General features: G+C 36.3%; 1 protein-coding gene across 1 annotated transcript in view; it reads right to left on the bottom strand.

Annotated features, from left to right (window-relative positions):
- The window catches only part of LOC307006098 (dynein axonemal heavy chain 11), a gene marked incomplete at its 5' end in the record, with an annotated part of 72,860 nt that extends 56,801 nt beyond the window's left edge, over nt 1–16,059 (bottom strand). The window contains 30 exons of the mRNA XM_079626736.1: nt 214–447; nt 940–1,089; nt 1,744–1,870; nt 1,994–2,085; nt 2,876–3,100; nt 4,356–4,478; nt 4,569–4,691; nt 5,445–5,603; nt 5,703–5,786; nt 5,864–6,022; nt 6,124–6,210; nt 6,349–6,465; nt 7,624–7,846; nt 7,977–8,146; nt 8,323–8,577; nt 9,244–9,576; nt 9,643–10,038; nt 10,130–10,234; nt 10,358–10,553; nt 10,640–10,764; nt 10,847–10,984; nt 11,075–11,191; nt 11,719–11,886; nt 12,030–12,263; nt 13,345–13,556; nt 13,984–14,083; nt 14,162–14,351; nt 15,113–15,309; nt 15,552–15,695; nt 15,844–16,059. Coding sequence (XP_079482862.1) covers nt 214–447; nt 940–1,089; nt 1,744–1,870; nt 1,994–2,085; nt 2,876–3,100; nt 4,356–4,478; nt 4,569–4,691; nt 5,445–5,603; nt 5,703–5,786; nt 5,864–6,022; nt 6,124–6,210; nt 6,349–6,465; nt 7,624–7,846; nt 7,977–8,146; nt 8,323–8,577; nt 9,244–9,576; nt 9,643–10,038; nt 10,130–10,234; nt 10,358–10,553; nt 10,640–10,764; nt 10,847–10,984; nt 11,075–11,191; nt 11,719–11,886; nt 12,030–12,263; nt 13,345–13,556; nt 13,984–14,083; nt 14,162–14,351; nt 15,113–15,309; nt 15,552–15,695; nt 15,844–16,059 — 5,199 coding nt within the window. The remainder of the gene's footprint in view (nt 1–213; nt 448–939; nt 1,090–1,743; nt 1,871–1,993; nt 2,086–2,875; nt 3,101–4,355; nt 4,479–4,568; nt 4,692–5,444; nt 5,604–5,702; nt 5,787–5,863; nt 6,023–6,123; nt 6,211–6,348; nt 6,466–7,623; nt 7,847–7,976; nt 8,147–8,322; nt 8,578–9,243; nt 9,577–9,642; nt 10,039–10,129; nt 10,235–10,357; nt 10,554–10,639; nt 10,765–10,846; nt 10,985–11,074; nt 11,192–11,718; nt 11,887–12,029; nt 12,264–13,344; nt 13,557–13,983; nt 14,084–14,161; nt 14,352–15,112; nt 15,310–15,551; nt 15,696–15,843) is intronic.
- Nucleotides 16,060–27,111: the final 11,052 nt, after the last annotated feature.

Here is a 27,111-nt window from a genome sequence, read left to right as displayed (position 1 = left end):
ATGTTATTGATTCCCTAAAAAGAACATGTTCATAAGAGTCATTTGTTTGTGAACTGGACTACTCTGATTGCTGCCTGTACCTAAATATTGCCTTATAGGAGTCAACGTTTCAGTGTGAACAAGAATCTACTCTTTGTCATTCATTCAGTTTATTAAAAATCATGAATGTGTAAAAAAGTGTGCAATATCATACAGTACATAAGATCAACTGACCTGTTTCTTGTTGTAGTCTCTGAGTGCCGTCTCAAAACCCTCAGCCAGCCGCTCGAATGCTAGATTCACGTCGGCGGACCACCAGATCTGAGAGGCGGTGAGGACCACCTGAGCCGGCAGCTCCAAGACCCAGTGTTCCCGCGGGCGTTCCTCACACACGACCACGGCCTCGGCTATGTGCCTCCTCAATCCCTCCCTCATCACATCCTCCAGACGGTTCAGCCAGAGCTCAACCTGACAGAGAAAACTCACTCCGTAAAGAATAATCTGACAGATTACTATTATATTGGGCCCAATTATTCATGCAAAATATTAAAAAACAAACAGACCTATAAAAATACTTCAACTGACCATGTTTTGTAAATGCTGGGAGATCCTAATTGCTAAAATGTCTTGCTAGTTTTTTCTACCTGCATGTATATTTCAGAGTGTCATCGATGTTTCAGATATTTTATAGATATCTAGATAATATAATACTTATATTTATATTTAATGTAATATTTAATAATATTAAACTTTTAAAACAGTTAAAAACTGGATTTAATTAAATATTTTTACATTTGATTTTATATACAAATAATGTTAGATGATATTATAATATTTGTATTTATATTTTAGAAAACAATTTTTTATATTTTTTAAAAAGTTTGCTTTTATCTTTTGAAAAAAAGTTAAAACTTTTTAATATCTGTGTTTGATTTAATTAGATGCTTATGCGGGGTTTACCGGTCCAACGCAGTCACACGGTGAATAGAATGAAACATATTCTCTGTCTCTGCTGAACATTCCCACCGCTGATGTGGCCTTTCCCCCCTCCTTGTCAGAAAACTCCAGATCAGTCATGCTGTCAAACAGCTTACCCAAGTGACGGGTAACCTAAAAAGCAATGAACCATAAAGCATTACTTTCACAGAACAATATATTGTAGACAGTACATCTGTGTACAAATGAATCAATCTGTGCAGTTATGTAGTTATGCATATCCATAGTTAATGATATGATTGTGGATATATTTGCAGTTCTTATTATAACTGAGGTACAATGAGAACGAGATGAAGCACTTTGACCCTGTTCTGGTTGAACGGTTCAGGAGAAAACCTGCACATATGTGGGAGGATCGGCTCAAAGAAGGATGTAGCCAGGGTTAGAATCAATCCATCTGTAGATCTTTCTTTTTTTTATCATAATGATATTTCACAGTGAAGCACTGCCCTTGGAATTATCACAGTGATGATGAAAAAGTTTAATCACAGAGATAAAGGTTACTGTACGCAAATGAGAAGAGAGATGGGGAAGTATGGTACAATGTAAAATATATTTCCGTGAATCTCAGTCACATTATTACAAATACCAGGAGAGAATGCATACTTTATAGTTGACCTGTTTATGGATTACTGTAATACTGAAATGAGCTGTATAATTAGAGAAATCTGAAACTAATTAAACTTTCAAACTGATTCAAACTAATAGACAGACTGTTATATAAAGTTGAATCAAGTTCAACTAAACTGTTAACTTTTAAAGCAGTACCTGTCTGGGCTGTCTGCCCTTGGAAAGGATGTCCAGTAAGTCCGCTGAAGAGAGGAAATAGAATCGCGGGAAAGCCATTCTCTTTGTCTCCAGGTATTTGGCTAAAGCTTTCTCACATATAGCAAGTCTATGATAAATAACAGGAAATCAACATAATTATTTATGCATCTCTCTTGAAACAATGCGTAATCATGCACACTTCTTAAAAACAGAGTTTACTGGAAAAGAGTAGCCTTAAAATTTCACAGACCTCCTTTGCAGATCTTCGAGCATCGGTAGAAGATCGGGCTTGTTGGTTGCAGTAATTACGTTTTTCGTTTTGCCACTTTTGAGCATAAGGACCTTCACACATAAACAGACAAATGTAAATGTATATAAATATTTACATACCTGGTAGATGCATGTATCTACACTGTAAAAATAACATCTTTGTGCATTTTACATGGAATCGCATTAAATTAAATAAATAATGTACACAATAAGTGAATTTTATCAAATTATTCATTTAAATGTTAGTGTATATTAGTTAAAGGCACTTAATATTAAGTGTGTCCATTTAAGTACATTAATTTATGGAAATACACTCGTGTGAAAACACAAAAAAATTATGGAATTTTTACTCGTATTTACGTATTTACGTATTTTCTCGTAACGAGTGGTTGAAAGTGCAATGAACTTAATTGCAAGTTGTAACTTTTTTGACAAGTTTACTTTAATTAAAATAGAATTATTATATTGATAATAATTAATATAATTGTACTTATACAGTATTAGTACCAATATAAACCTGTAATTCAAGTTTTCAATATATACAGTATACATACAGTATTTACAGTATATTTATATATATATATATTGCGCCATGCTCTGGCATACTAATATATAACAATAAATTAGACATCTGTACAGAGAAACATCTCCTGGTTTTATTACATAATACATTTCATGTATTTCCGTACAATACTTTGACATCTTAAAATGAGCCTAACTAAAAAAAATATACTGGCCCATATACTTATGATTCTGAATCTCCTCTAAGTTGGGCAAACCTTTACAGAAAGCATGTAAAACATCTTTAACTTTGCATGCAGCACACCAGTAATCAGTGTACGTGACATGAAGTCAAGCATACCTTAAAGTCAGAATCAACGGAGCCAAACTGATGTGTCTCCTCCGGCAGCTGGTGTTGAATGTCTTCGGAGCCCATGAAGATGCTCTCCAGGTGAGCCCAGGTCCTCTGCACCTCCAGCCACAGAAGCAGCACTGAGTCAGCCCGAGTCAGCTGGGCCTGTAGCGCCAACACCTGTCCGTGGAAGAATGTTGCCTGCTTACTGTGCAGCAACACCTGCAGCTGCACCTGAGAGACAAACAGAGATGCACTATTTGTTTGTATTCGGTGCATTTCACTGTGGATTATTTGGTAGTCGCAATTTTGATGCAGGCTTTGCAAACAGACTTTTACGATACGGATCTGCCAGCAACACCACAAAAATTTAAGTAACCATGTTTATTATAATGCCTGGTCTGTGATCAGTGATTTCTGATGTGGAATTATTCATGTTCAGATCTCAAAATCTCAAAATCGTTCAATACTGTTTATGCATCAGAAAATCAAGCTAGTGACTAAACGATCAACTTCACGTCGTTTCTCTTAGTAGGATGAAAATAATCTTATATAAACTGTGATTAAATTATATACCGAAAGCGATCAAAGAACGCTCCCGTTCCAATCGTCCAAACTGTCAATCACACAGCGTTTATTTGGACACTTGCCAAAACTCGTTATGAAATCAATGATGCTGTTACACTGCACAACGAAGCTCTTACTGTATTTATATCGTGTTTGCATTGTTATTTGGTGAAAGCATTCGTTAGAGTGCAGAAATTGCATTGCAATGATGAGATCACTTAATTCACGCAATCAACAGACTGTCTTTCATCTGTTCAATGGTCATCACTGTAACCTTTCATGTGTTGGGAATAGATCTAAATATAATGCTATAATCATTACGTTTCACGTTTCGTTAATCTAGATAGCTGAATAGCAGATAACGGCAAGTTCAAATACAAATATTACAAATAAAAAACTAATAAAGATGAATACCATTTACAGCCTAAAGTTCAGATTAAATTTGGAGGATATCAAGTTTACAAAAAATAATTTTGATTTTGATATCTCCAATGAGATTTGCCTTTGTTGTTTTTGTGTCCACATTGTGTTAATGCCCTTCTGTTGGCCTTAATGTTTTCAGACATGTGGGTGTAAGTGGGCCGGTTTCGCACAGACGGCAGACTTATTGTCAACAGTGATGTGTTTGGCTAGATTTTGGCCCCTACACATACAGCGTGATAACAAAGCCAGCAATGTGTGGTCTCTATAAATCAGATGTGTGAATACAGGCGGCTGACAATGAAAGATCGTTCTCTCGGCACAGTGGGATGGTCTTAGAGAAGGAGATAAAGACCCTGGCCACACCAAGCTTATTTTGCCAAGCAACAGCTTTGTTAACATTTCCGATAAGCTAAGAAAACACACATACATACATGTTTTTTTTTTTTTTTTACAAACTGCCCATAACTGTGATGGCATGTGCCATTTTAGATGTTTATACCTGACTCTCCTCCAGACTCTCTATAAGTTCATCACTGCATTTCAGCATTGGTGTAGTGGTGCGGTAATGCTCTTCATAAGAAAACTCCATCCGTGCCCACATCTGGTTGATTTCAGTCAATACCTTCAAAACAATTAAAGAAATGTTGCACTCATTTTCAGAGCATGTATTGCAGTGACTGAGACTTGAGAGAGATACTGTATGAGATGGAACCTTCTCAGTGGACATCTCTTTGACTGCTCTCCCAACTGTACAGAGCACCACATCTTCATATCTGTGCAGCTGCAAAGCCAGTAAATCCTCAAGGGTTGTATCTTCAGTTAGGGTGAAATCAACCTAAGACAATGGTGTTCAAAAAGTTCAGAAAGTTCAAAAGAACAGCATTTATTTGAAATAGAATCTTTTGTAACATTATAAATGGCTTTACTGTAACTTTTGATCAATTTAATGCATCATTGCTGAATAAACATTAATTTATTTTTTTTAAATGTGTACTGACCCCAAACTTTTGAACGGTAGTGTATAATGTTACAAAATATTTCTATTTCAGAAAATTGCTATATTTTTAACTTTCTCTTCATCTAAGAATCCTGAAAATAGTCATTTAAAATTGTAATAATTGTAATAAAACTACATGTTATCGTATTTTAAAGATATTTCAATATTTTACGAGGTTTCTTTCTACCAGGGAGCAAAAAAATGATAAGTTTAGCAGAATATTGAAGCTGCCTTTTTCTACACAATAGAAGTGAATAGTGGCCATCAACCTAAAATGCTATTGTATGGCTTTGAAAAGACTTGCAACATAATAGAGCACACATCAGTATGGTACTTTATGGAGTTGTTTTTTTTTAGGTAACTTTCATTGTATGGAAAATATCAGTATCAGTCAATGGAAGAAAGACAATCATATCATTTTGAACATACATTAAAATTTCATTGATCTAAATAAAAAAATGTACCAGTTGTGTTAAGGTTTGTTTAATCCATGCTTTTGAAATAGTTAATAAAATTCAGTACAGTAAATATATTTTTCGGTCTCTAAAAGGAATAACATTTATATTACACATCTACCACCCTCTTTCTCACCCCAGTCGTCCTGACCAGCTGGGCCCAGTGCCTATCTCTCATGGCCGGGTTCAGTAGTTCTATCACAGCCCTGAGAGAAGCCAACAGATCCCTGAGCACACGGTCCAGACTCACATACACGTCCCAAACACGGGCCTCTTTATCAAGAACCTGCATTTCCTGGCCAGACATAAAATCAGTGTTAGATACTATGAACAAAAACCTTCCAAAATGTGTTTGGGTTGGGGATTTCTAGTACACTGACACTGGCATTCTTACTTTTGTAAACCTCCTCAGCTCTGTCTCTATGTGTTCTACGTTGATCTTTCTCCATTTTGTCCCTGTCCAGACAGCTACACAGCACTGTGAGGACACAACATTACATTAAGTAGACAGTTCAAGCTAAATTGAAAGCTCAAATTAGGAAAAGGATGATCCACCTGAACACACATCCGCAGATCCCAGAGCTGTTTCAAAACAGCAATGTCGCTCCGACAGATTCTGAGTTGCTTAGAGTCAGGGCTGCTCACTTCAAACAGCTTACAGGACTCCTGGAGATCTGCATTCTCCTCTTCCAAAACCAGCATCTCCCTGTGAAACTAACAAACACAGTATAACACAAAACGTCAATGTGTGTAAATGATTGAAAATAAGACTCTGATATGATGGATTGTTTGAATTAGAAGCAATAAACATTTACTTTATCCAGGCGCACATATGGTTTCTCTGTGTTGTACTGGAGAGGAGCTTTTGTTTTGAACCTCCCTCGAAATTGATTCAGCTTTTTCTATGAAGAGAGAAAGGAATCAGCAAAAACATAAGCATATTTAACCTGAAGTTGTTAAAAAAAACACACATTTAATTTAGCTTAAAGTCAAAGTTTACACTTTTAATCAATATTAAACTCAGCAAATGAGGACCTCACCTCAAAGGCCAAACACTTCCTACGGATAATGGCCACCTCTGCAGTATGAAGAGGAGCAACCTCGTGTTTCACTGTCCAGGCCAACTTCTTCATGCTGTTCCACTTCTCCGGCAACTCCTGATAGTTAAGTAAAAGCTTCTCATTCAGAATAGTTTACAGCTAGGGATGCAAGAATGTTAAAATTCTAGACAGTACAAATATAATCTAATAAATATTTTAATGTTTTAGGCCAATATAAAAAATCGATAAAATTTTGCCTAAAAAAATAAAAAATAAAACACAAATCAATAATTTTAAATGTTAAAGTGAATTTAGGCATCACATAATTTAGGGGTGCACGATATATATCGGCCACCATATCGGTATCGGCCGATATGTGTTAATTTGAAATGTTTTCGTTATCGGCCCGATAAGAACATTTGGCCGATATATTAAAACAGATAAATAATGGATTACTTCCTTCAGCTGAGACACTTCAGATGTGCACTTTTCGCCACGATGTTGTTGAATTGCTTGAAATATGATTAGAAAGAATCATTTCAAAAAGAAAAATACAGTTAAGTGCAACATGTCATATAAGCTACATCAAATTATAATGAGAGCATCATTATAATTGTGTGCTTGGGTCATGGATTTAATGGTGATAATTTAGTTTTTGCTTTAAAAAATTATATAAAAGATTATATATACAGTTGTACTATCCATTTATTAACAGTGTAATTAAATGAAGTAAGATTAGCTTCAAGTCAGCATTAGATTAAAATAGGGAATCGGGAATATGAGCATTTCAATGTTCAAATAAATAACAATATCAATATCCAGTATCAATATTGGATATAATGTATAAACGGATACTTTTTTGAAAAATTCTCTAAATTAAATTAATTTTAAAAACTAAATATAAAACTTTTGGAGAGAGAAAAATACTGTTTTTACTAATGTTATTAATATACATTTAATTTAGAGATTTAAAATTAATTTACAGATTAATTTGAGGTCAGATATTGTAATGTTTTTTGTAATGTTTGTAAGTCTCTAATACTCTACAAGGCTGCATTTATTTGATCAAATATAGAGTAAAACAGTAATATTGTGAAATATTATACACTTTTCAAGGATCTTTGATGAATGGAAAGTTCAAAAGAACAGATTAAAACAATATATATATATATATATTTTAATATAACATTTATACTATATATATTTCATATTTTAATCAATTTAATGCATCCTTGATGGGGGAAAAAAAACTGTGGGGCTGTCAAATACTCTCACCTCAAGCTGCATATGGACACACTCAGGTAGGGTTTCTCCATATTGCTCCAGAAGAGTGACCACTTCACTAACAGGCTCAAAAAGCTGGTCAGTACAAGACTGCCTGTTTTTGACAGCCAGCAGGAAACCCATCACCTGTACAAGAGCCTGGTAGTCTCCACTGCACACCGGCTCTTTAAGCCTAGATTCCGCCTGGAGCATGAACTCCTTTAGTTCAGCAATACTGAAGACATCAAGATTACAAACCAGCAGAAATCAATTGCTTTTATTGATTGAGTACAGCATTTGGAGTTTGGAGGAAAATTGGGGCATTAAAGTGATTTTTTCTATGTAATTACGGAAAGGTCTCTCACCTGTCGGTAACATAAGACATCAGGTGCTCCTTAAACATCCAGCTCCATTTTTTGATTATGTTTAAAAGACTCATCTTGAACGAACGGATATCCACTCTAAACCAACCATCAAATACCTGCCAGTCCTCCAAATGGCTGACCTCTGCATGCAGTTCTTCATAATGACTCATCTGTTGTGAAAGGAGACATCTCAATAATAAAATGACAAACCCTTCATACTGCTCTTAAAACAGTGCATGGACAGACATCTATATCCATTAAATATAGATATATGTTGTATCAAATTAGTAACTCTGTTTCAAAAGCTGATATTCATGGAGAAACATGAACAGCAGTGTAGTTTCACCTGCTCTTTGAATTGCACTGTGGTGGGAGGATTTTCTGGAAATGCATCCTCTCCATATGCTTCCACCTCTTGAGCTGTCAGTGCATGACCATAGAGGAGGAACTGTCTGAGAAACTCAACCCTGTCATCAAGCCACAGGGGACCGTAGCGGATAAATGTGTCCTGGTATTGTAAGGCTTTCTTCATGACTTCATCAACTTTCTCCATAACTTCCTGCCGGAGATCTAAGAGGTCAAACATGTCCTCGACGTCAACCTAAATGCATAAAGTCAAAAATATTATTTGTATATGTACAAAAAAAAAAACATTACTGCAAGAAATATTTCTGATATAGATTAAACAGCAATAGAGAGTAAGAAAGGGGAACAAGAGTCTGTGAAAATTCTTCTATTTTATACTTTTCGAAATGCATTTTATTCATTCAAATTATATTAATATATTTAATTATTATGTTATATTAAGAGTATCAATTAATTTATATTGTTAATATAACAAAGAAATATATTTTTTTTTATTGATATGTTTTGTCAATTTCTTAAAATGTGTTACATGTATCTTTTTCTGTAATTGCAGCATGCATTCAACCTGACATAAAGTTTGTGCAAAACGTGATGATCAAGTTTTCCAAGCATGATTTGAACATTTTCCAACTGTATTTTCCAATTTAATCTTCAGCAGAAGCTAGAAATCTAACCCTTTATTTTTAAAGATAATTCACAAATTTTCTTTTTTGACTGGTGACCTAGAAAATATAATATTTCTAATACTGCAGAATTTTTCATTTACCATGTGGACAATTCCTTGTTTTAAATGTGTATAAATCCTAAACCTTTCAATTCCTAATTTATTTCCAGGTTTCAATTTAATTTTAAATCCCCGATTTTCAATATGGCCTCATTTTTGAATCTGCTGTAAATTCACCTGGTAGTCTTCCACGTTTAGGTGAGGTGCCACCCTCTTCACCTGAGCAGACATCTTGAACACATCACCTAGTAATTCTTCCACCAGTTCGTAAAGTCCATCACCACCATCTCGATCCAGAGATGGTTTAAACGTAATCTCAGATCCCATCAGTAGCATTTGAGACTCAAACAGGGGAGCCTGCCTCACTGAGTTCTCCATATTCTCAATGAAATACTCCAGAGAAGTTGAGATGGCACTGAAAAATCCCTCCACCACCATATCATCCACATGCTCCAAATAGGCTTTCCATGCATCTGAAGAACTATCCGCAGCAAAAAGGACCATGTTCTCCTGGAAAAGATAATAAATGTTAGACAAAATGTGTACAAAAAGAATCTATAAAAAAGACTGACTCACCTGTAACAAACTATGGATCGTTTCTCCATCTTTCCTGAGGTTGTTGTAGCTTTTCGCCACTCTTGCTGCTCTATCTTCCAGTTGTAATATCGAGTCTTTCTTAAGGTCTTTTCTGCAGAACATCGGCTGTTTGCTCCATCCACTCATCAGAACGTCAATCATTTCAATGTTGTCTTTAGTTTTCTGAAGTCTTCTCTCCAGCTGATAGACTGTGTCCTGAAGTGTGCAGATGTAGTCCCAGCTGTTCTGGCATTGCCATGTAAGCTCACTTTCTGCTTGATGCAGTTGCCTGTCAACAATCTCCATCTCCTCTTTTATAAGAGGAGCCTCCACTTCAAGAGTCATCTGTTTCACCTTATTGTACCACTGCACCAGTAAATGTAGGCTCCCAAGGTTCTAATGGAGATCAGGTTATATACTCATAATGTACATCCAGAATGTAAAAACAAAATTGAACTAATAACAGACAATCTGAGCATTCACTAACCTTAAAGAACATCTTTCTATTTTCATACACCTTCAAAGCAGCAGAAGGGATGTTCATCTGATTAAGGATTTTTAGGTGTTTCACATCCTTGAGCACAGCAATCAGCTAAGGTGAAGAAGTTCAATATTATGCAGATGAATACAATGAACAAATTGTCAAAATTAGATGCTCTAGCATTTGAAATTGATGCCTTATGCTGATGCCTTATTTTAAATGTATGTTCTTCACCTCTTGATTGACGTTAACTGACAGTAGGTCAGTGCTGGGATCTCTTTTGATTAGGGGCTGATCCAGGTTCATCTGGCAGACCTGGGTAATATCACCACACCAGCTCAAATAGACCTGCTTCTCGTACTCATCTAAATGAGAGGACATCTCCAGGTATTTATGATAGACCAGCTCCATCTCTTCTCCTTCCATTCTCCTGTAATATAAATTCCCCAACCTCTTTAGATTAATTTGAATCGTTAAAAAAAGATAATGATCTCAATAGAATGTAAAAACACTTACAGCTCCAGAACAAATCGAAGATTGTTCCAAGGGATTTGAATTCTGTCTCGGAGCATTTTTGCCCACTTCAGAGCCCCTGTCATAGCAGGCATGTTCTTGCTCAAATGCATTTTATTCCTCTTTTTCTGGAATTACATGATGAATTACACAAGGTGCTTTTTGTACAAGAACTACAATCTATTAAAAAAACAACTACCGGTACTTTACCTGCTCAAGATGAGAATCAAACAGGTGTTTGCATCTGTCCAGCTCCTCTCCAAAAAGTTCAATCAGTTTGGAGAAATTCGGAATAAAAGTTTCCTTTATGATGTCTCTGTCCAAGAGGGGCTTGAGCACAGTGACCAGCTTCAAACATATGCAGATTGAAAGGTGGGTTACATAGGTTAAGCTATATTCTGCTTTTCCTAAACATTTAGCTAAATCGGAATTGCTTACTTTGAAAACTGATTCCAATCCTGAACAATCTTGGAAAGCGAGGCACAGAATGCCGGACAGACGTCGATCAAAATCTGCAACTTTTTCTTGGAAACTTGAAAAGTCTTTTTCAAAATCCTATATCAGATGTATTAGAACGTACAAGTAATTATCTGTTAAACAATACATGCTGATATTGACATACTTTTTGCTAATGACATTACGTGGTTTTAAACATACACTATAATGTGTTAACAAAACATTACATGACACACAGAACAAAAAATATGATTTATGATGACAACTAAGCCTTGGAGGGTAAAAAAAAAGAAGGTTGGCTAAATCAGGCATTATTCTGTATCCAAATATACGCTTTATAAGAAAGCTCCATTAAAAAAAACTGTCACAATGAGACCAGTATACAGTATATTTCACAGAAATGAAAACAGTGAGAGTTAAATCTGCTAATGCATCAAACACTCATATATTATGTTATCTACAAAGACATATTCAGTGAGGCATTATTATTGTACTACCAAACATCCAACGGTTTAAGCTAACATGGCAAATGTGTGTTTCTATATAACTTGCTGGGAGTTTTGTTATCTTATGGCTGATTCTAATCTATCTCAAGCAAGGAATATAAAACCATGAAGGAATAAAACCTGAGAAGTCAAATCGAGTGGATTGTATTCTTGATCCCTCATGTCTTTGCAGAGCTGGAGAAACTCTGTATGTAGGTGAGAGACCTGCTCAGTGTAACCTCTTCCTCTGATACCTCCAAAAAACAGCTTCTCCAACCTTTGGAACTCCAGCATAGTGCAGAAAAGGGCCTGGAAAACATGATTTTTCTAAATGTTACTGTCAACCTAAAACAAATAGTAATGAATATTGTTACTCGCATCAAATAAAACTGAACGGTGACTGAAAGTGAAAGTACATGTTAACACCTCAAAAGATGCACTGCTTACAGTACCTTCAACTGTAAAACACGAGCCAAGAAGCCATCAAATCGAGTAAAAACAAGAGCCGAAGGGAAATCCCAGCACTTTGCAGTAGAATAATGACTGGCCAAAGCAGCCAACTTCTGTCTGTATGTCTTGAACGTTTCCCTGGCACACCTGAAAAGTCCCACCACAGTCTGTAACTTCTCCAAAGCATCTTCAGTCTCTTCTTTCATCAGCTCTTCCACACCGAGATATGAAGTGGCCTAGTTGGGGGAAAGATTGACATTTTGGTTACAATAACAACATTTTAATCTCTATTCTAACAATAGCCATGATTGACTCCCAAATTGACTGACTGACTGACTGACTCCCAAACTGACGTATTGATTGATTAATTAACACATAGGCACACAAATTCATTATTTTAATCTAGTTTTAGGGACTGTTCACACAACACCGTTTTCAACTAAAAACATTTGTTTTTTGTTTTGTTCGTTAATTAAAAATGATGTTTGTTTGTTAACATGAAATAACATCTGTATTTTGGGGGCCGAAAATATTTTTGAACATTTTCTTTCAACTTTTAAAAATGGATTTTAAAGGGAATGTTTTTGAAAACTATACCGATACAGTCTCCGTGTGAACTCCAAAAACGCAGATTTGTGAAGACGGTAAAATCATGTGCATATAGGTACGTAGTGTGTCTTTACAAAGTGACATCGCCAACTTCTGGCCTGGCATGAATAATACAGGCTTTTTAGTCGTTTCCGCATGTGATTGGGGATTGTTTTGACAACGTTGTCGCCTTACGAGAAAAAAACGCAAAGGAAAAATGTTTCCGTTTTTAGTACATCGTTGTCATGTAAATTTACTCTAAAACACATATCCCAAGTTCTTACAACTTCATTTTTTGTATTCATCTTGGATTTATATGGTTTTTAAACCATTTTAAAAAATATTTTTAATTTGACTCTGAATTTGACTCTGTCATTATTAGAATATTTCTAATAATGACTCTTTAGACATGAAGTAAAATATACTAATATATTTTCTTTACACATTGAATACATGTGAGTGTACACATTTTAAACATTATTTTCAAATATGTACGAAGTAAAACGTACTTTTTTTAATTATCATGAATTATTTATTCAAAAATATATTTTTTTTAGGGAGCTAACCCTGCCTTGTCATAAAAAATATATATTTTAAGAGACATATTGACCTTAACACACAGTTTTGTTTATGCATGTTGGTCACATCAGCATGTCTTTTATTTGGCAAATAAACGTTTTTCCAATAATACACATTAAGCTTATTCAAAGACTTGTCCAATTGTCATACCTGCTGAATGAACAGGTTGCAGAGCTCCTGCAGCAGCGCAACAATGCGTGCAGGTGAACGATAGAAAGAACAGTGAATCCAGACCAGAAATATAAGATGAAAGACTGGTGGAATGAGTGTATGGATGTATGAGAACTCATCCTCTTCCAGTTGAGAAAGCAATGATCCAAGTGGCTGAAGGTGAAGATCTATAGCCCTGGCTTCCTGCAAAGCTGAGGGACAAATACACATAAACGATAACTGGGCAGAATGTTAACAGAACGGCCTTAAAGGTATAGTCCATCCAAAAATGAAAAGGTTGTCAATGTCAACATTTACTCACCCTCAAGTTGTTCCAAACCTGTATGAATTTCTTTCTTCTGTTGAACACAAATTAAGTTATATTGAAGAATATGGGAAACCAAACTTCCAGTGGGAGTCAATGGGGCCCATCAACTGTTTGGTTTCCCATATTCTTCAAAATAACTTGTGTTGTGTTTTTTGTGTGAAAGAAATTCATACAGGTTTAGAACAACTTGAAGGTGAGTAAATGTTCACAAAATTTCCATTTTTGTGTGAACTATCCCTTTAAGTAATAGAACAAACAATAGAAAAAGTAACTGAATTAATCAAATGTGGCAGAAACATCACATGTCTTACCATTAAAAACAGCCTCTGTCAAAGCTTTGAATGGTGGGAAATAACTGCTGTCTATTATTTCCAGAATCCTGATCATTTTCTGAACACAAGGATTCTGTAGCTGGGGTTTACAAAGACATAGTTCATTAGCAAACATTCCTGCTTTATACACTGCAAAAATGCTTGTTGCTGGACAAACCTGATCATAGATACTCTGTATGTTGGTTTTCCTGGACCTCCAGAAGTCAAGTTCAGCTTTTGGTCCAGGGTTCAACCCCTTCACAATCAATTCAGCAGAGTCTGCTCTTAAGACTTTATGGATCATGTGCATCCAGCTGATGACCATGGACTCGATTGCATGTATCATGGCTCTGTTGCGACTGTTGTGCCTTGTTTGTAAATAAGAAATTGATTTTTGTTTTAGACTAAATGAAGACAATTGGTGCTTTTTAATTTTACTCTGTGTGCATCTATCCATAAATCAGATTACAAGACAAGATGATTTGTGGCCAAAACCAAGATTTTAGACAGAATTAAGATACATGACTGCTGGCTTTACTGATCAAACACTTCTTTCAGGGAAGTACCTACACTATTGTTCAAAAGTTTAGGGTTGGTCAGTAAAAAAAAAAAAGATCTTATGCTCACCAAAGCTGCATTTATTTGATCAAAAATACAATAAAAATAGTAATATTGTGAAATATTATTACAATTTTAAAATAAAAGTTTTCCATCTTAGTATTATTTTAAAATGTAATTTATTTCTGATGGCAAATCAACATTTTAAGCATCATTACTCCAGTCTTCAGTGTCACATGAGAATTTAGCCTGGTCTTATGATGATTTGATGCTCAAGAAACATTTATCATTATAATCAGTTGAAAAGTTACGATGCTTAAAATTTTTTGTGAAAACCTTTTTTTATGGATTATTTGACCAACACAACAGAAGAAAGCATTTAGCCTATTTTAAATATATATTTTTTGTCTTTAACAATGTTAGTCTTTACTGTCACTTTTGATCAATATAATGCATCCTTGCTGAATAAAATTTTTTTTATTTCTTCTTTACAAAACAAATCTTACCGACCACAAACATTAGAACAGTATTGTAAATTATGCAACAACAAAAAGAATAACAATACTCATACAGTGTGATCGTTTCCTCTTGACATTGGTCTATCCATTCTCTGATGGCGGGAATGGGAAGAACAGTTTTGCCATGATACTGTCCTCTCACCACGATGACCTTGCTTTGCAAATTCTCGATGTGATGAGACATATCCTGTGATATTATATTCGGCCACATTTGGTGATTCTTCTTGTTCGACAGAAGTGGCAGACAGACCTTGGTGCAAAATATTGACACATTTTACAGGCATTTAACACTTGACTGGAAATGGTTAGGCTTATATATTCAAATTGTATACTTCTTTTTAATTCTGTTCAAAAAGAAGAAAATATAACACTCCACATTTGATGGTGGGCGTACCTGCTAATATTCCATTTCATTGTGTAGCCTATTTATTTAGCTTTTTTTGACAGCAAATCAAACAGTTGTGGACCTGAGAGTCTACAAGCGTTCATTACCTTCTCCATGGTGTCTGACAGCTGTGGCAGAAAGGAAGGTGACAGCACCCCAAAAAGTAAAGAACCCCTATAGTTTTGTGGGAGGATGGGGGCATTTCCTTTTTTGAGAATGTAAACTTCCTTGTCTTTACAGAGATGACAAGCCTAAAGTGTACATATAAAACAATGGGTAATTGTTGCTGTATAATAGCTATTAAAGGAATACACTGTGATTTATGATTTTGCATGCACTGAAGGCCTATATAAATATCAGACAGAAATGTAAACACACAAGGCCTTTTTGGTCACTTACCTCTGTAGAAACAGCGAGAGTATTGGACGCTGTTACGCTGAAAAATAACAGTCTAATAGGCGTTTCGAAAAACGTTGTAAAAAGTATTTTGTTTTTTTCAGCGTTGACACATTTTTTCCACGTATCAGTTTCGAGTCGGAGCATCCGGCAAATTGTCTCGCCTAAATACTGCACCCTGAGGTCTTCCGAAAAAGCTGTTTCTTCCTCTTCTGACATGTTTGTTGTCCCGTGGAACCGCAAACAGTCCCAAAAAACTATTTTTAAAAAGTTGACGCGTTTTCTAACTAAAGCATGTGGAACGCGAGCAGTGTCACGTGTTTACATATTGCATTTCATGCACGCTGAACAGATTTAATTCGGAAACAGTGCAAAAAAGAGGCGGCACAGCGTCCAGTTTCCTTGGTTACCTTCTAACATGCACCCCCCACCCAGGCCACACAACCACAGTCATTCAAACCAAAAAGTTGGTCTCATGGTCTCAAATCAACGATTCAAATAGTCTTTACTTCAAAAAAGAATACGGTCATCAGAAAGAGACCAAACTTGCACACTTTTACAAACATTCCGAACATTACAATTCCAAAGAATTCTAGTTGTAGGCCTACATTTCTTAAAAATTCCGTTACATTATTAAGAATTTATTGATTCACACACTTTCACCATTTCACAACTAGATCATTTAGCATATTTCATGAAGTTCCATGCTCAATTACATTGAAAAATTAATTGTTTTAATCTTAAAAGGGTATGGCACTTAAACTTTATTAAAACTTTATCATTTATACAAAAAAAAATCATGAATTAAGGAACACTGTAAAAAGTGATCAGTTGACTCAACTTATAAAAACAGAGGAAGTTGGTGGGGTGGATGGAAGGAAGAGACCATCCTGGTGGTGTTGGGGAGGATGGAGGGAAAGACCGTTTATATACTGTCTATGGGAAAGACCCATCTTGGTGGTGGGGAGGATGGAGGTGAATGGAAGCGACAGCATCTGCGAACTCAGACGTGTGTAAGTACCGATCTTAAGTTATATACCACAAGAATATGATTGGATAGGTAAGAAGGTAAGAAGTGAAGTAACAATTGAGTCTTCCCGGCAGAACTTATGCTAAAACTTTCATTTATGAACTTGACAATTCCACATAACTTACTTTTTTCAGTTAACTATGAAGGAAGGAAGGAAGGAAGGAAGGAAGGAAGGAAGGAAGGAAGGAAGGAAGGAAGGAAGGAAGGAAGGAAGGAAGGAAGGAAGGAAGGAAGGAAGGAAGGAAGGAAGGAAGGAAGGAAGGAAGGAAACCAATTAGGATAATAAAGGGGTGAGAAATTGAGAGTTAACTCAATAAATAATTTTCTTATGATATTTTGATAATATAGGCCACAGATTTGTAAAGAGAGACAAGACATCACATATGTCACAAAATCCACTGCAAACACAAATTAATGTTTGTAATGTTGTTTTCCCCAAGTAAAACAATCCCAGGAAAATTATGTTTGAAATATCACAGAAAGAAATAAAATGGAGAAACGCCTAATATTGCTTAACAAATTGTCGTTTTTAAATTAATTTAATTATTAATGGCACGGAAATAATGGTAACATCTACTCAAATCTAAAAAATATTTAAAATTCACCCCTATTGAGAAAATATAAAAATCTACTGATGCATGTCATTCTTCTTGCAAATTCAAATTGCAACATTCTTAAAAATAAATTAATATTATTTTTAAGAATTCAAAGTGCATCACTCACTCTTAATACTTCTAACTGATATATCCCATTGTTAAGATTTTAAATATTTAAATTATCATTAAAACAATAAACCTACAAAACTGTTGATTACATGCACATTAGATATGTTACATTCTTGGATAATAATTAGGCTAGGCTACTGTATGTCTCTCACACACTTCCATTGTTGCACAACTGAAGATTCCCTGTTCACAAGTTGTAGTTGTGTAACTGAAGAGTGTTAAATGAATTCTTCAGAAGGCCTCTGCTGACTTTCACGTGAGTGCACCAATAATGCCCTCTAGGGGCCTGGACCATTGAAACACACTAATGAGCGCTGACTGCAGTGCTGTCGACGAACAGACGTGCTGTGCCTGATCACACTGCTTGATGAGCGCTGGAAGCTCTTTACAATTCTGACCTCCTTTTGGGAACTGTTTCCCACATAACTGGTAGTTTCTAACTAAATCTAAGGAACATATTTAAGCACGAGGAGTCAATATAAAAACTAGCGGAGATAATTAGTAGGCCTAGCCTAAATGTCATAGCCCAATTGTTAGCCTCAAAATATAATCGGATTTGACTTTTATTTTCAAATATACACAGGCTATTTATCTGTTTATAATTCGCTCACTCGTTGTTCGCAAAAGTCTTAACAACGAGTGAGCGAATTATAAACAGATAAATAGTCTAAATTAGCACCAAGAGTAACATTCCGTATGAACCAGCGCGCGATGATTTCAGACACAGTGACTGTTTGTGGCAAATTCTCTTGAGAGTTCGTGCCGAAGCACCTCACATACTTCCAATGGAAGTCACTCGCTCCTCCTGGCGTTAACACTCTTGGAAACCATGGGAATGTCGTTTGAACTGAACAGAATGCGATATCCGGCCACATGCGGCCTTCCTATGAGTGGCCCTGCGGTGTTATGCAAGCTTCATAAAAGAACAAATTTGTTATCCTCCACCCGAGGGCATCTGTTGATGGATACGTCCTCCAGGGGTCGAGAGGAAGTAACCGTTCAACAGCCGCTGCTTATCTTGCTTTAGCCCTCTTGTTTTAAGTGTTCCTCACTTAAGATATGACAGACTGAAGTGCTCCACTTGGAACGTAACGTAATAAACGCCTCTTTTTTTTTTGATCGCGAGTAGCCACGGATTCTTTTCTGAACAAACTGACTGCTCTTCAGGTTAGGCTGATAAACGATCACTTCTGGAACATTCCCTTGAGGCGGAGAAGGAATTCCAGGAGTTTCGAATTTAAATAAATAAAACTGTAGGAGCATTTTATTAGAACATGCTAACATGACACATAATATGTTATTATTAACCCCATAGGGCAAACAGTAGCGTTTGTTTGTATAGGGAGAGGGAGGAGAGACCGATTTAGAGCATTCCCACAGGAAATGCGTTACCCACATGTGTCCAGTGGGAAGCTTTATCCTTTTTAATAAACCCCCCAAAAGACTGGAGGTAGGCTACCCTATTGACCTTAAAGAAGATTAAAACAGGATACTATTTTTCATAAACCAAGTGCATTATCACACAGTATGTGACCGTATCAGAACTTTCAATTCATTCTCACCTTTAACACAGATGAAACAGTTTAGTAGTAGTATCATTTATATATATATATATATATATATATATATAGCCTATATATATATATATAAGAAAAATACTGTAATATATATATATTTTTTTTCTTATATATATTATTATGTTCTTTTTTAAACTAATTTATTTATCTTATATGCAGATGCCCCATAGACCCCTCTGCCAGCTTCCCCCTTTGAGACGACAGAGTGTGGGGTGCAGGGTCTGTGGCGTTGAACCGTTTTGTCTGAGATTTCTCAGGGGCCTGTGTGGCATTAGTCTATACGTGGCCTTTTGATTCCTTAATCCCAGCGCAGGCGGCCCAACACTGGCAGCCGATGAGATATTCCTCTCACAGCCCGTGATTTACGACCTTGCAGCCCGGCACTTAGTACAGAGAGATCACAGGTGCTTCTGAGGCCAGAATAAAAGTTTTAATATGCACACCCTGTGATCCCGACACATTCTGCACACTGGCTTCACTGCCCAAAGAGGATGGGTCAATAAATGCTTAAAAAATTCATCCAAGACTGCAAAGTAGACTCGGCTATCCAACCGCAGCTGAAAAGTCTGTTTTAAAATGATAAAGAATTCTTACTCTAAATTGCTTAAAGTGTTTGCTGAATCAAAAACATTTAGGCTACTCAAATAACCCTTCTGGCTGTCGCTCATGTTTTTCCAATGTGTAATTTGAATCATTATTATGATAAGCTGTTTCAATAACAGGTTTCTGATGATTTTAAACGGAAAATACAACAAAGGAAATACTGAACAATAAATACTTTTATTTAATTTACAAAATGTTAACAAAACATTAATATGAGGGAGTAAAAATTGGACAAAAAAAAACTTTAGTCCTCTACACTCTACAAATTTAAACTGATGTTTTTGGTGAATAATTTTTACAAAGCTGTGAAATCAATTAAATAAACCTTATGAGTTAAGTAAATGCAAAATTAAGAATTTAAGATCTGAATAACTATTTGGTACCATGACAAATACTGAGTAGATCCAACAAGTTTAAGTAACTCAAAAAATTTGAGTAAGCCAATATTCATGCAAGTAATGTGGACTAATTTGATTTGAATCCACAACAAATATCAGCTATTACTATTAGTATTAGCACACACATGTGCCAACATTATTAAGAGACTATCGCTGCAATGGAACACATACTGTTAATATAAAGCAACACATAGTTTAAATAGTCCTAAAGTCTCTTGACCTGTCCTCGACCTATAACCAAAAGCTCCAAAAGATGAATATTATATAAATAATTGTTGTATGTCTTACAAGCATTCAAATTATATTTTATTAAGGTAGCATCGCTATTTGTTATTGTCATATCTACAAAGCCACTAAATTATGTTTAAGAGTATGAGTTCATCAGAATGGTAATTTAATGCTGTTGACTGTTTGCTTTGCTCTTCAGTATGCACTTCCCGCCACGGTGTCCACTTTACAAGGGGGCTAAAGTCTCAAGTGCACATCTTTTGTGAGTGTAAAGCCAGACTTTGCCAGCAGCATATTAAATTCTGCCTGAGGATTGTGAAGTGAAGATGTCATTGTGTTTAAAGCCGTAGCCACATAGCTGTGCAAGATTTACCAGCAGGGTTGTGAATAAACACACTTTGGCATCGATGACTACATTCTAAGTTGTGTCCCAACATGAAAATACATAAATCTCATCTTAACATAAACTAATCTTGAAATCTCCTGCCTAACTTTAAAAAAGAACATTGTACTTTTGTATTGCCACAGGCAGAGAATCAGTCGAATGTTTTCTCAAAGATAGATTTTTTTTATATATCTGAATAGTTAATTACTTGAATTCATACATATGCATATACATATTATAGGACTATACTATATTATGGATCGAGAGGATGTCAGAAAAATGCGAGTAACAACTTAAAAAATGAATAACGAACTCAATTGAATAATCGTTAAGACTGATTATCCAATCAACAGCTATTTTTTATGTTTAAAATTACACCACGGTGAATCTGTGCAAGTGTTAACTTTATGAATGAAAATTGCTGTGTAATTTCAAGTTAAAATCAGATGATTAAGGTTTACATGTCCTTTTTAACTCAGAAATCCTACATGTTTAGAGTAACATTTAAAAAAATCTAAATATTTTTTTGAAGGGCCCCATGTTAAAGGGGACTCTTCTTTCCAACCACACTTTCCAAACAATATTTTGGATACAAACTTTTTTGGGGGGTCGCAAGTAAATCCATTTACTCAACTGATTCTAGACAAACACTCATTCCCTGTTTGTTTTTTGTTTTCTTCATTTAAATTGATCCATTACTCACTTCCTCAGAATGGCCAAAAATAAAAAGTCACATGTCGCCACCTATGGGCTACTAGTTTTATTGTACATAAAGGTTGTAATAAAAGAGAATATGTAATTTTATGAATTACACAATGCATATTTGTTATATGGAAAATAAGAATGTAAAAAGTTACTTCTAAAAATGTGCATTCAATTTAGCGTTATACACGCTTCCAGTTTAGGCTCTGCCTCTACAGGATTACACCCGAATACATATCAAAATGTTTCAGATTCCATAATACATATACAGATTCTGCCACTTGCTGGTTTTGCATAGTTTTACACCATTGAAAGACTGCCAAATCAATGTTTTCAACACGCTGTCATGACGTGATACAAACAGTCTGATTTGCATTCACAGCCCCTCGCTCTGATTTAGTAACAGTGATATCAGAGCTTGTCTTCTCCTTTCCCTCCCCTCAATCCTCCCTCTTTTTTTCCTCTATTTCTATCTGTATGCCAGGGGGTGTGCAGTAAATGGCAACACCAATTCACCTGGACTTCACTAGCTTGTAATGGGCGCATTACTGCTCCAGCCCCCCATCCTGTGCCTAACATAAGCGACAGAGGTCAGCTCTCTACTCTGTGCTCCTGATTGAAGGCATTTATGCCAATTATGGGAAACAGCCTTTCTAGGCTAATGACCCCAGCAACCTTGGACTTTTTCTCCTAGTTGGCCTTGGTGACCAAACTGCCTAAGGTCACCGTCTCTTTATGGGTCCTCTCTCCCTTTTGGGTCCACTGAATTGAGACGCATTTGCATTTTTCTGTATCCCAATGCAATACACACAGCTGGTCTTTGTTATGCATATTCATCATGGATATGTATGTAATTGTGTTGCCTGACATTGTTTGCAACAATTACAATCTCCCATTCTGATGAAGTTGAGCATCTGAATACTCAAATATGTGCATTTCTATATATTTGTAACGGTTAAACTAACCTAAAGAAATGGGACAATCGTTTTTTTTTTTTTTTTTCAAACAGCTAAAACTAAAACCACAAAACACAGCAAGCATGAGTCAAATCAATATCCTGCATTTTATTCAATTTCCTCTATGAAATTAAAATGAGTTTTTAACGTTTTCCATTAAATATAATTGTAGTTCATGTAGTTTCATAAAAACTAATGATGAAAAGAGGCCCGTGGTTAAGATTTGGGTTGAAGTAAATGATGGGGCAGGAGTTTGCTTATAGGGCCCCATCATTACTGTGATTAGCCTCTGTTTGCAGGACAGAAGCCACAGACTACTGAAGCGCCATAGTACTGATATTTCATAGAGTCAGTTTGGATGAGGAAAACATGACACTTTGTTGTTTTTGTTTTCTCTGTAAAATCGATAAATCGCATCTAACAGAAGTTTATAAATATGGATACTGAATATATATATATATATACACACACACATATACAGTGGGGAGAACAAGTATTTGATACACTGCCTATTTTGCAGGTTTTCCCCACTTACAAAGCATGTAGAAGTCTGTCATTTTTATCATATAGGTACTCTTCAACTGTGATTGACGGAATCTAAAACAAAAATCCAGAAAATCACATTGTATGATTTTTAAGTAATTCATTTGCATTTTATTGCATGACATAAGTATTAGATACATCAGAAAAGCAGAACTTAATATTTGGTGCAGAAACCTTTGTTTGCAATTACAGAGATCATACGTTTGCTGTAGTTCTTGACCAGGTTTGCACACACTGCAGCAGGGATTTTGGCCCACTCCTCCATACAGACCTTCTCCAAATCCTTCAGGTTTCGTGGCTGTCGCTGGGCAATACGGACTGTCGGCTCCCTCCAAAGATTTTCTATTGAGTTCAGGTCTGGAAACTGGCTAGGCCACTCCAGGACCTTGAGATGCTTCTTACGGAGCCACTCCTTAGTTGCCCACGACCCATCTTCAATGCTCTTACTGAGGGAAGGAGGTTGTTGGCCAAGATCTTGCGATACATCACTCCACTCAATACGCATCCCCAAAGAATGATGTTTCCACCTCCGTGCTTCACGGTTGGGATGGTGTTCTTGGGTTTGTACTCCTTCTTCTTCCTCCAAACACGGCGAGTGGAGTTTAGACCAAAAAGCTCCATTTTTGTCTCATCAGACCACATGACTTTCTCCCATTCCTCCTCTGGATCATCCAGGTGGTCGTTGGCAAACTTCAGACGGGCCTGGACATGCGCTGGCTGGCTTGCGTGCGCTGCAGGATTTTAATCCATGACGGCGTAGTGTGTTACTAATGGTTTTCTTTGAGACTGTGGTCCCAGCTCTCTTCAGGTCATTGACCAGGTCCTGCCGTGTAGTTCTGGGCTGATCCCTCACCTTCCTCATGATCATTGATGCCCCATGTTGTGAGATCTTCCATGGTGCCCCAGACCGAGGGAGATTGACCATCATCTTGAACTTCTTCCATTTTCTAATAATTGCGCCAACAGTTGTTGCCTTCTCATCAAGCTGCTTGCCTATTGTCCTGAAGCCCATCCCAGCCTTGTGCAGGTCTACATTTTTATCCCTGATATCCTTACACAGATCTCTGGTCTTGGCCATTGTGGAGAGGTTGGAGTCTGTTTGATTGAGTGTGTGGACCGGTGTCTTTTATACAGGTAACAAGTTCAAACAGGTGCAGTTAATACAGCTAATGAGTGGAGAACAGGAGGGCTTCTTAAAGAAAAACTAATAGGTCTGTGAGAGCTGGAATTCTTACTCTTGCCATGTTTAAGAGGTTTCGGTTGTCTTTGTTAAATTGGCCATTACAATACCCATAAAACGAATGAAATATCTACAAAGTCATGATTGTGCTCTATAAACAATAAAACAGAGCCATCATAAGGAGATTTAGGTCATTTGCCTTACAAAACACAATCTTTCACTGTCACTGTTAACGATTCACTTCATCTGATATTTGTTGTGCTCAGAGCAACTATCTGCATGTTTCATGAACATTATGAAATAAAATCATATTTTGGAGGCAAAAAAGGTCAAATTTTTCAGATCTGTCAGGTGTTCTAATAATTTTAGATCATAATACAGCCACCACTGTACACACATACACACATACACACACACACACACACATTTACAAAGTTTTATGTTAGATGCGATTAATCACAATTAATCATTTTGACAGCAGTAATACAAATATTTTTATGTTTTAATGTAATAATATATTATTTTTATGATAAGATCAGACTTACATTTCTGAACAATAACTGAACTAAACATTTTTGCCACCACATCAGTGGTTCTCAACAAGGGGGCCGGGGCCCACTGGGGGGCCTCAGCAAACTTCCAAGAGGGTCATTGAGACTTATTTAATTATTTGAAAAGCTTAATTAAAATTTGTTTTAAAAAACAGATGTAAACTGGATTTATATACTTCCCTTTCCCATTCAATCATCCTGTTTTTATTGAGGAACATACAGTATGTGGAACACACAAAATGAATCATGGCTAAATGATTTAATATATCAACACTCATTGTTTTGGTTAATTAAATACCAGACGAAATATCTTAGCCAATATAAGGGGTTTTTCAAATATTCAAGTAAAAAAGGTTGAGAACCACTACACTAGATGATGGTGGCAACTTCTTTTCGAAATCCTTGAAATAGGTTGCTCCTAAATTTAGACTTGCGGAATGTGTTTTTGGGTGAGAGGCACTGAAAACCCTAAAAACCCTGATGCTGGGAAATTTTTGTTCCCATAGGAACCAGGCCGAATCGTTTAATCCTCCCTGTCCCTGTGTATCTCTCCCCTGCTCCCCCTTTAAACACTCTCACAAACTTGGCAGCCTAATCGAGCAGCACCTATTGCTCCCGCTGTGAGATTATTAAGTAAATTATTTTAAGATCAAACGGCCAGCAGTAACAATGAAGCCCAGTGCAAAAGCTTCTGAGGTCTTCCATCCCCCCCTCCGTCCACCATCCCCACCTCCCCTTTCCTCTCAAATTAAAGCTCTGCGGGGATCTCTCCACACCTCTCAGGTGAATTCCCTCAGTGCCCTACATCCTCCCATTAGTAGCCTTTTAGCTGCAGGCTAAGGTAGGGCTCGCTAATTGGCCTCGGGAACAAAACTAACCCACTGACAGGCACAAACACGCGGGGAGCTAAAATGGGCAAATTGCCCCAGTCCCGGGCAGCTGCTGTGTGACCAGAGGCAGACTGGACCTTCCCAGATCATGAACTGAATCAGGTGGCAGTTTAACGTGGCTGGGATGGAGTTTAATAACTTACGGCGTTTCGGTCAGTGAGCGACAGAGAAAGACAGTTAGAGAGCTCTTTTATAAGTATTTTTTACTCATTTGATGCAAACATTAGCCTATACCACAAACAAAAATGTTTACTTTAGCTGCTTTGTATGTGGTTTCAAGAATAATATCACAGAGAGGAAGGACTCTCAATGTCCCATGAAAAAAGATCAATAGAGAAAAGCATTCAGTCCTGACACAAAAGTTTGTCCTTCCATTGTGATGCAATGCTAATGCTAATTAGCTAAGCTGCCAAAGAATCACACAATGCCTTTTGAACCTGCTACTGCTGGTCGTAAAATCTGGTGTCATTCCTGCCCTAAATCCATATTCCTTATTCCATCTTATGAATTCAGAATGATATTCATGTGATATTCTGATGTTTATTGATATTCTATGATTCTAAAAAGCTCTGGGCTACAAGGTGCAACACATTCTCCTGACTATTCGTAGCTATTTTAGTCTAGTTTGTATGAATTTGGACAATCTCATATGTTTTCTAAAGATCTGATTACGCCCCACTGACAGGTTTAGGGCTGGACCTTCATGCTCACTTTTTTCAACAAAAAAGGGCATGTTTTTAAACGAATCACGTTCGTACAAATCAGGAATTCATATAAATCGTCCCTAAAATAGTAAATAGAGATCAGATTGAGCTACTCATAATTCGTCATTTAAAGCAGTTACAGTACAATTAAGATAACCTGCTTAAACCTTTACTGGACTTATGCACATGGTCTTTTAAATAAATATGAGAATATCATTTTAAAAGTTTTTTAAAGTATTTGTCCCGCACAAAACTAAGTAGCCTACTGGGGTGTCAGCTTCAAATTTACACTATAAAACCACTGAGTCAAAGACAGTGATAAACAAAAGTGTTTTACTAAACATTTATTTTGCTACAAAAACTTAATATGTAAATTTACACAGATAGTTTATATAGTATTTTCCTAGTTTCAAATGATTTGCTGAATCAGACTTCACTACTAGATAGCGAAAGATACTTTGCTTTACCAATACTACTCCAATTGCCATGCCAATAATCTTTATTGAATTAAATTGCTAAATATTAAGAGAATGATTGATTACAATCTACACAACAGGCCTTGACATAAAACATGCTTTACTTATAGTGTTTTGAAAGTAGCTGTTGAAAAATAGTATTAGTAGCATTATCATTTACTCCAGAACATTACAATGTTTTCTATTGTCTAAAGCAATACTTGTGTGTGAGAGAGAAAAAGAGAGAAAAAGAAAAACCGTGTGCCATTTGGTAAGTTCTCAAGCCATTATACAGTGATTACCCATAGAGCTTATGAAAGGTTGCTTTGATAGTATGTTTTTAA

Source organism: Phoxinus phoxinus (assembly GCF_949152265.1).
Source record: "Phoxinus phoxinus genome assembly, chromosome: 10".
NCBI classification, from domain to species: Eukaryota; Metazoa; Chordata; class Actinopteri; order Cypriniformes; family Leuciscidae; genus Phoxinus; species Phoxinus phoxinus.
This window is presented reverse-complemented; position numbering and strand designations above follow the sequence as displayed.